Source organism: Corvus brachyrhynchos, unplaced genomic scaffold, assembly GCF_000691975.1.
Source record: "Corvus brachyrhynchos isolate BGI_N302 unplaced genomic scaffold, ASM69197v1 scaffold101, whole genome shotgun sequence".
Lineage (NCBI taxonomy): Eukaryota > Metazoa > Chordata > Aves > Passeriformes > Corvidae > Corvus > Corvus brachyrhynchos.
Genome location: NW_008237239.1, coordinates 23,073,371 through 23,082,878, shown reverse-complemented (window position 1 = coordinate 23,082,878; position 9,508 = coordinate 23,073,371). Strand labels below are relative to the sequence as shown.

Genomic DNA, 9,508 nt, shown 5'->3' with positions numbered 1-9,508 from the left:
GGGGGGGTGGGGGGGGGGGACCAGTGGCAGCCAGATCATGTGAAATCTTCCTCAGTACCCCACATGCCCTAATTCAAGAAGGCAAAACCACACAGAAAATCTCAGTCCTGCAATTACAGTCCTTCAGAGTACAGCATTAAAAGACAAACTGTAATTTTTGAATAAAGCTGGTCAACTATCACACATAAGAATTTTAGTTTGAGGTGAAGATCTCCATTTTCTCCCTAGAGAAAGTTTATATAAACAACTCAGTAACTAAGAATTTCCACTCTTTCATTTCTCAGTATGTTGGTGCCAAAACTAAGCAATGTTCCAATTATACAGTCTGATACCCAAATCAAAGTATGACATGCCTTTTAGAAGTCTTTTCAAAGACTGGAAGTGGACAGCAAGTTTATTTATACATGTATAAGATATAAACATAAGTGAACTGGCTAACTATAATCTTTAGAAAATATTTTCTTTAAGGACAGTTTGAATACTCCTACTAAGCAAAGCCCACACCCCAGGCAAGAGTTCAAAGCTACAGCCAAAAAGATGTATTTGTTAGGGTATATAAGAACTTATTAAAAAAATAAAGTGTTTTACTAAATGGTTAAAGGTTTTCTGAATGAATGGAAAGCAGGCTTTTCAGAGATCTGTGCAGGAAGCAATAAGAACAACAATTATGGTGAAGTGTCCCTCTTTCATGTGTCTTCTCCAGCTCCTGCTCCTATTCAGAGCTTGTCCTGCTCTAAGCCATGAAAGAACAAAGTCTGGGGAGATTTGCTAACCAGCCTTCAGCAGAACCAAAACCACATCATTCCTTGAGCCCTGGAAGTGTGTTATGGGTTTATATGCAAGACTCTGATGGCCAAAAACTAGGGCATTAGCAAGTGACAAAATGCTCTCTAGTACTTCTATTTGGGTGAATCACCTTCCAGCCAAGGCTTCCCTTTCCTTCAAACACCTACTTCCTCACTCAGTTACCACTCCATAAGCACCTTCAGCTGAGTTAATTCACTCATCACTCTAAACTTGAAAGTAACCGCTTTCCACTTCACAAGCTCTTTTAACTTGATCGAGGTAATAAAAAGCAACAGGAATAACAAAAATATTCATTAAAATACACTTGAATTTAAGTAGAGGTAAGCCTCCTATGAATGCCAGCAGAACTTCCTATCGGTGCCAGCAATGCCTTGGAAACCAGGCACTGATAACCTGGGAGCCAGGCTTGGCCCAGCACCCGTGTGCTGGGGGACCTCAGCAGCTTCCAGTTTCCCTCTGCCATCCCATGCTCAGGGACGCAGAGACAAAGCTTCACCAGCAGGGAACTACGGTTGCTTAATGAAACTACAATACCACAAACTTAAAGGAGCAAGCAGTGAAGTTAAATATAACACCACCATCTACTGTGGGATACTTATTACTGCCCCCCATCCCCAGTTCTGTCAAAATTTGTTTAAATAACAATGTTATAGGTGATGACTGTCACTATTGGTGTATAGTGCTACAGAAATGAGTCTAACAAAGCTATATTTCACAACTATCTTCAAGACTTTTCTGAAAACACCCTGCTCCCAAAAGGCAGATTTAATCTACCTAAAACTTCTACTGAAAATATTTTTAAAGACAACAATATAAACCCTCAACAGTAAAATATGCTGACATTCCTCTATGTTTATTAAACAAAACTTTATCCATAAATTAATGTACCTCTATTTATATCTGCCATGCAGTTTAGACTAGCTACCAAATTTTAATTAAATTCTTCAGGTTGTTCACCTAAAATTTAATGCTGTCACATGATATACCACTAATTCTGAAGAACCCCAGAAATCAGAAACACCATATGGGTGTTCGTAAAACTCTGAAAACTTAGCAACCATCCCTTCACTTCCAAACACCACAACTAACACTGGTGATGCTTTCAATAATCTTATGTGCAATTACAATGAAGAGGAAGTACTCTGTCCAATAAACAGGTAAAACTTCCTGTTGGTCAACATATTGGCATATAAATCACGATTACCTAATCAGTATTACCTATTATGAACACCTAGTAACAACCTAAAAAAATTTCTTTAATCAATCCCACATTTTAAAAGAAGGGAAACATCTTGCTAGCAAGACCAGAGATCTTATCCATCTTTTGACAACACAGGTAATAATAATACTGTCATGTTACTCCTGTTCTGACAGGGAGTGCTGACAGCCTGTTCCAGAGGCTTGCTAAGAGTACAGGTACAGCATAATTACTTCACTGCTGTAGAATTCTTCTTCTCCCAAAACAAGTTTTAGCATGACATGGACAAAACAGTACAAAGAAAAGCATTTGAGATCTGCCCCCTCCCCCCCCCCGAGCTCTCCACATATACTTTTCTCACTCCAGTCTTCTGTAGTCTCTCTATACATTCCAATTAGGCAACCCCAATTTTTGTTTCAGTTTGCATTTCCCAAAGATATTGAATTATTCAATCCATGATTTGAGTGCATTCCTCTACCAGCAAGGATTTAATTACCTATCTCTGCTGGAAGAGAAAGGGCTGTACATCAATATACAGCTGTGAATAAAGATTTGTTTATTTAATAACTGGACAACCTAACTTCTAGAGTTACTAATCGAAGAGAAATTCAAAAAACTTGAACCACAGAGACTTCCCCCTCCCCCAAAAAAGGTCAGATGGACAAAATAATGAGACTATGGAAACAAAAAAACCTCTCTTTCTTTTTCTTCCTCCCCATTTTCCTATGAATTAAACTGTGATCTACGGCAATACTAGAACAGATTCACTGAAGCCATTCCTGACCCTGATTTTATACCCAGAACGTTCCAAAATCTTTTCAAGAATCAATATATAACTGCTACAGATTAGTACAAAAAGCATCACAAATCCTACACATACGTAATTCTATTAGAAAGAATTAAAATAGACTTATTTACTGTTGTGACATCCTTCCTTCAGTTCTTTTGCTGCTTTCATCTTCTGCAACAAACAGCTGTGAGGACCTCCTCAGATGGAAATTACACATCTATAAATCTCACGCTTGAGTTTCTGATTCTCTCAGCCAGGCTTTCCTGAGGTTGAAGACAGATGCCACACAAAGCAACACCGATCCCAGCTGAACTAGAAGGTGCTTTCTGCGGCAAAACTGAGTATGATACTCCTTTGTTCCTCTCAACACAAGCTTCCCTTACGTGACCTTATTCCTTCAAAGAAATAATCCATTGTCTCACACAGAGAATTCTCAGCCGTCTAATTTCCCTTCATTGAAGCTTTTCTCTCATTCCAGAGCCACTTTGATTGCAACAATGAGCCCTACTTAATGCAGATATGAAAATTTTCTTTGTAATGCAATGCAAAACCTTTGTAGAGAGCCGTCATCTCCAGACAAGACCAATTACTGAATATCTGAACACATTGCACACAGCCTTAGAGCCAGAAATCCTCTTCATTTGACCTCTTAAACGTGATGACACACACTTGTCATTTGATGAAGGTATCATTTTTGACCACATCGAACAATTATTTAATGTAATGAGTAGTAAGTCTTCCAAAATTTTCCCGTAAGAGTGGCAGAAAAAAAACTTGGTTCACTTTTCATGCGTATGTATGGGGCAGGAATCTGCAGTGTTTAATTCTTTAAAATTTCAGGAGAAAATGCAGTCCTATGTTGTCCTTCTCTTCTGGATTTGCAGGTTGCCTACAATCTGCCCAACTGGCCAGCAGGAAAATAAGGTCCGGCTGAATAGCTGCTAGCTAATGCAATCATTCAAACCAGAATGGACCTAAACCACTTTGACATTTATCTAAACAAACAGAGTTCAAGCACAGGAGAAGTTAGGATGTGTTAGGATTTGATCTGTCCTGTAAATCAATGGGAGGAAAAAACCTACACCTGAAGAGTACTTCCAACAGTTTCACTGATAAGGCAGCCATCGCTTCCGAGTCCTTTGAGACAAACCTGCACTGGCTTTTTTAGCAGAAAGCTGCCACTTGCAGTACAGCCTTTACTCTTAACTTCAGAGATTTCCACTCTGCATTCTGAACTCATCAGAAGGACAAAAAGCCCATCCCTGTGAGCTCAGCGGTGCCTCGACTCTGGCAGATCCACTAGAGGGAGATCCTAAATTAAACAACCTCCGATTTTGCCAGCAGCCAGCAGAACAGCTGAGGATGCCAACTGCAAGCAAAAGATCAATGACATTTTTCAAATATATGCAAGAGAAGGAGACCATGATCTAATTTTATTTTAAAAAGAGCGAGAGAGCCATACCCAACAGCTGACTTGCAAACCAAAAGGATGTACACAACTTAATCTTTAATATCCCTCAGAAGTCGTTTAGATTTCTGTGAACCCTTGCATAAAATTTAAAATTCATCTACAGCTTTATGAATTTCTGAATAGTATGCTCAGCTAACATTATAACTGCTTTCCTTTTATGCATAAAATATGACATAAAATAAGCAAGCTAATAAAAGAAATTGCCAAAATGAGAAAGCACAGCAGAAAGTAAGGACACTGCAAGAATATAACTTTAACTGTATGTAATTCTAGAATAAAAGGGAAGCTATCTACGTAGGATTTCTTTATTTTATTTGAGTTGGAGGTTCTATATGCCATTTTGGATACACTAGGAAACACAGCAATTTCTTTAAACTATTAGAGACAAATTGTCATCTTCAAGTACAGATTTTTGAAGCAGTATCATCAAAATACCAACTAGGGCTGCACATGTTAGAAATTTTTTAAAGCCTAGCAGATACATTGAAAGAGACAAAGCAAGGCATATATAATGTATTGATCATCACATTTCAGCATAAGATCATTTTCTGACACATGCCCTCCCAACACCTTTTCAAAAAGAGTAATTTGTTTATAAAAGGGAGGCAGTTGCAATCCATCTCCTAAAATGAAGAGCTAATATTAGAGCCTCCGAGCCAGTGACCCGTCTAAGTAAATATTCATCTATTTCAGAGATGCTCGGGGTGGGGGGGAAACCTAACACCAAGGATTCATTTCTAGCTGCACTTTTAGAAAATTACACCAACTACAGAGAAACAAAATTCACTGAACTTTGAGCAAGGAGCACAACTACTTTGTTTCTAAAGTGTAAGCCACTTAGCAACCTATCTCCATTATCAAAGCAGCATGTTCAGAAAGATACTTGATCTTTTTACTTCTTACTCTGATATTACTTAATTTTTCTGATCTATATCTAGATCATACACTGACAAACTTCCCAGATGGAAAACTTAGGAACACTTGTTGACAGTACTCTAACACAGAAGAGTTATGAACATTTATCTTTAAACATTGTCTGGAAGTGATATGAGGCTGAGAGAGTAATTCTGTGTGCCTTATTAGGAATTTTTTTAAAAAGCAGCAGTGCAAAACTGCTCATCTGTTAAAACAATGCTGCTAATGTTAAGCTTTGGTTTTATTTCATCCTGATGGAAGCTAGAGCACCTATTTGTCTGTGACATAGGTAAGTGACAGCTAATCTTAAACCACCACAGCCCTTGGCTGATGGGAACCAGGGAAGAACAATTATCTCCTGTGCTCACCCACTAGCTTGTGATGCAGCTAATTAATGCATTTTGACTTGTGCCTGCTGCTACCAAATCAAAACACAAGAAGGAGAAACAAAGCGACTATCCTGTAATTCAGGAAACTTAAAGGTTACACCCAGTCACTTTCAAACAGTTACACAGCTTAATTCCTGTCCATCTCAAAATCGTTGAGAACAAACCAGAAGACAACAGCACTGTAGTCAGCAAGCAGGCTGTGACACTACAGTTATAGAACGATTTTAGTTTTATCCAAGTTTTTACAAACTGAAGTGGCATCTCAATTCAATAAAATTTCTACTACTGAACTATATAACAGTGTAGCAGCCCACAAATACTTTGCATAAAGCAGCAAGAGAATGAGTCATTAGACAAATTGCAATCCACAAAATGAAAAAAGGACACACAGTCTAACTAAAACATGAGCAATGCCATGCCTGCCTATGTCATTTCAGCCTCTCTAGCAGCTCAGGTTTAGTGTTATGAGGAGTTCAACCGAATTAGGAAGATATGTAACTGAAACATGTAACAAATTCTTCAAGTACAGGTAATGGGAAAGAAACCCCTCAAACCTGGTGTAATTACCATCAATAAGGCCTTTTCATCAAGGGGGAGTACAAATCAACACTTCACATGTTCCCAAATGTTGGGTGGGAGACAGGTGATGAACAGTCAGATGCATGAAAAGTTTACAACTGAGTAACCCTTAGGGAAAGCAGAACTGAGGGACTTCGAAGAGAAAACACCCAAGTGAGAGGTAGGAGACTGGGAATCACAACTGGGTTATTTTAGCAGGCAAAAAGAAACCTTCTAACTCTAGCTACCATTTATATTTTGGCCTCCTATGTTGCATAACAGTGTAAGCACTGCAGAATGTATCATCCACAGTCTAGACAGCTTAGTTGCAAAAGGTAAAGTCTTGAAACAATTACCAGGATAAAAACCAACTTGATAAAACCACCTTTTGCTCCGCAGTCGAGACAGCCCTAGTATAGTTATCTACAGCCTCTTTTCTGCACAAGAGAAAGAAAACTGGCACACAAGTACTGTCTCTTGTTACACGGGCAATCTTTAAAGTTTAATGAGGACAAAAGAATTCTATTTGGTTACAAGAACACAAAAGACTCTTAGTCTTTTAAAAGAAAAACTCCCTCTGTGTGTGTCACAGTGTTACACTGATCAATTTGCTGTAGAGCCTACCTAGAATATTTTACAGATACCAGCTGAAGACTGAAAGCCACAAATTTTTCCACCAGTGCTTTAAAGCCTATGTCACCCTGGTCTTCAAACAAATGAAATGATAGACCTGGTGTCTAAACTGTATGTGCTCATCTGAATGTTAACCCTGGACTGAAGGTCTCTGAGCTAGAAAACTCTGTATGGTAAGAACTGCCAGAGAAGATTACCTGAACTCCAAAGTTTGGAGGAAAAAACCTTCACATTTTTATAATAAACCAGTAATCAATGAGAAGAGAAAATACCCAACACACAATAAGAACCTGAATGTCTCTAGGAAACCTGGAAAGTATCCTTGTTACAAGGTACCTGCTTCTTGGGCAGGTCTTGCTGTTTTGCTTCCTTAAAAAAAAGGCAAAGCCAGCAGTTTCTATATCTAATAGAGAAACACGAAAATTGATTTACGTGCTAGGAGTTGCATTTACAGGGACGTCAGTGGAGTTGAGAATCACAGTTAAGAAGCAGTAATTAGTTAGACAAAACACCCAAATAATTAAAACACCTAGAGGCTTAATTATAATTAGAAACAAGACTTACTGACTTCTAAGCATAAACACTCGAATTTTTCTGTATTTGAACAATCTTAGGGGAAAAAATAGTGAAGAGACTCTTACCAGCTTCCTGTGAATTTAATACTTCTAAGGCATGCATCATGGCACTTGCGAAGACATTGGCATCTTCTTTGCTGCCAAAATTCAGACCATACACCTGCCTAGCATCACGCCACTGGTGGAAGGTCTGTGTAGCCTGATTGTACTTCAGCCCTTTTGGAATGGCACAATTTATAACCACCTAAAATCATTAAAACAAACAAACAAACAAACAAACTTAGGTTTAAAATGGCTGCTGTTCCATCAGAAGTTTCAGCTTTGTGCAGATTTTATTCCTCAGCCACACGGGTTAATTCACGACCCATAATCTGTAAAACACAATGCTGAAAGCACATAACCATTTCAATTTTAATTCCAATGCTGTCTGTAATCAGTGATGGGAATACACAAGGGGACTAATGAGATATTTTGTATCAACTTTTGTAGCTTAAGTGTTCTCACTTCAAAAGATGCAGTGATGTTTCCAACAGCAATGTAGTAACATCAACAGCTCTGACTTCCAGCAGCAGACTACTTGATGTGAATATGCATCTGAAATTCAGAAACTCGTTTTCCCATGAACTTCACAGAGTATTTGTTAGATTTCTTTTTTAACCAAGTTATCACCTTCTCCCTGTGGCTGCTGCACCCCTTGGCTTGCAGGGCTCTCAGCAGCAGTTTATTGGATTCGTACCATGGACCACAGGGTATCGTTTTGCAAGATTGTTATGGCTCACACAAAAGATGATAAATTCGAGGTATTAGGGCAACCATTTACTACTAGCCATCCACTAAGAGGATCCCATTGCACTTGGATAACTATATCCTCTCACCTGTTTCTGCTGAATAATGGGAGAAAAAAACCCCACATTTGCTCTCAGATGAATGCATAGAGACCATTTATTACTTGGAATAAGTGTTTAATAACAAATCACATAGGAGATTATCAGTCTAGGCTTCAGGTGTGTGATAAACGAGCAAGAACAGACCAAAAGAATTCTATGAAATGATGGGAGGAAGAGAAACAAATATAAGAAGCTTTCCTCAAACAAAAGATTAGGTTTTTAACCCCATCCCAAGTATCAAATAGGAGAGCATTTCCAGAGTGCTAATTTGTCATTTAATCATGATCCAGTAACTTCATCAAGGAAATTAAGATGTAATCCCTGTTACTCCCTCTTCTCACTCTCTTAAAAGTGGTGATGATCAGCATTAACAAATATCAAAAGGTTTTTTTGAACAAATTGATCTCGGGAAATGAGACATCATGCATCCAAGTTTTCATGAGATAGGAAGAGCTAAAAGAACTGCTGGTGTCTACACAGACTGCAGCTCACAGCACAGAGTGAGGGAGAAAAGCTTTTAGGTTGCCACTTTGCTTTAAAAGAACCAGATGACTTCTGTGTACACCACTAACCTTTATAAATAGATTTCTGTAGGAAGGAATGGCAAAAGGACTATTGCCTTGGTGGTACGCAAAGTGCTTAGTTCACAGGGAAAAAGCAATAAAACAGTTTTGCTACTTCAGCTAAAAAAAATCTGATTTATTAATTTTTGGTCCCATAATTTTGCTGCAGACTTATTTCTTAATATTCCAAATTTTCAAAGATTTCCTTACCTGATGATCCTGAATCTTCCTGCCCACTACTCTGAATGTGTTGTTGCCTGTGTGATGATATATATGAACTCTGCTGAATCCAGTTGATCCACCAGCTGGTACCCATTTCTTATTGGCATCATCGTAGACCATTACAGCAGCTCGTGCTTGGCAGATACTCTGTTCACTGTTAATACACAAAGTGGAGGAGAAAATAAAATTACTTATGGCAAAGCATCATCTTTCTGGTTAACTTCTTTTTTTTAACTCATAATGTTAAAGCCATACTCCTTGCAACTTGCTGAAACCTCCACCTTTCTGAATACAAAACCATCAGCACTTTGACATTTTGCTTACATGTGTTCATTCTGACAAGCTGTGGTCCAGACAGACAGGCCTAAGAACTAATAAAAGAGATCAAGAAGGTATTCATTTTTTATTTTTGCACTTTTCCCCCTTGCATGTTTTTTTTCCCTTCCTTTCTCCTCACCACCAGCCATGAATTTTAATTAAATGCCACAACCATATACAAA

At 38.4% G+C, this 9,508-nt stretch overlaps 1 protein-coding gene across 2 annotated transcripts in view; it reads right to left on the bottom strand.

The window, feature by feature from the left end:
• Positions 1-9,164, bottom strand: part of ENAH (enabled homolog (Drosophila)) — a 45,927-nt gene extending 36,763 nt beyond the window's left edge. Inside the window, exons 1-2 of one of the 2 annotated variants that reach the window (XM_008630397.2) lie at positions 8,997-9,164; positions 7,403-7,580 (exon numbers count right to left, since the gene is read on the bottom strand). In XM_008630397.2, coding sequence (XP_008628619.1) covers positions 7,403-7,580; positions 8,997-9,128 — 310 coding nt within the window. In that variant the 5' untranslated portion in view covers positions 9,129-9,164. Of the gene's footprint in view, positions 1-2,923; positions 3,151-7,402; positions 7,581-8,996 lie in introns of those variants that run through there. The other variant, XM_017730157.1, reaches the window with a different exon arrangement.
• Between the last annotated feature and the right edge of the window lie 344 nt (positions 9,165-9,508).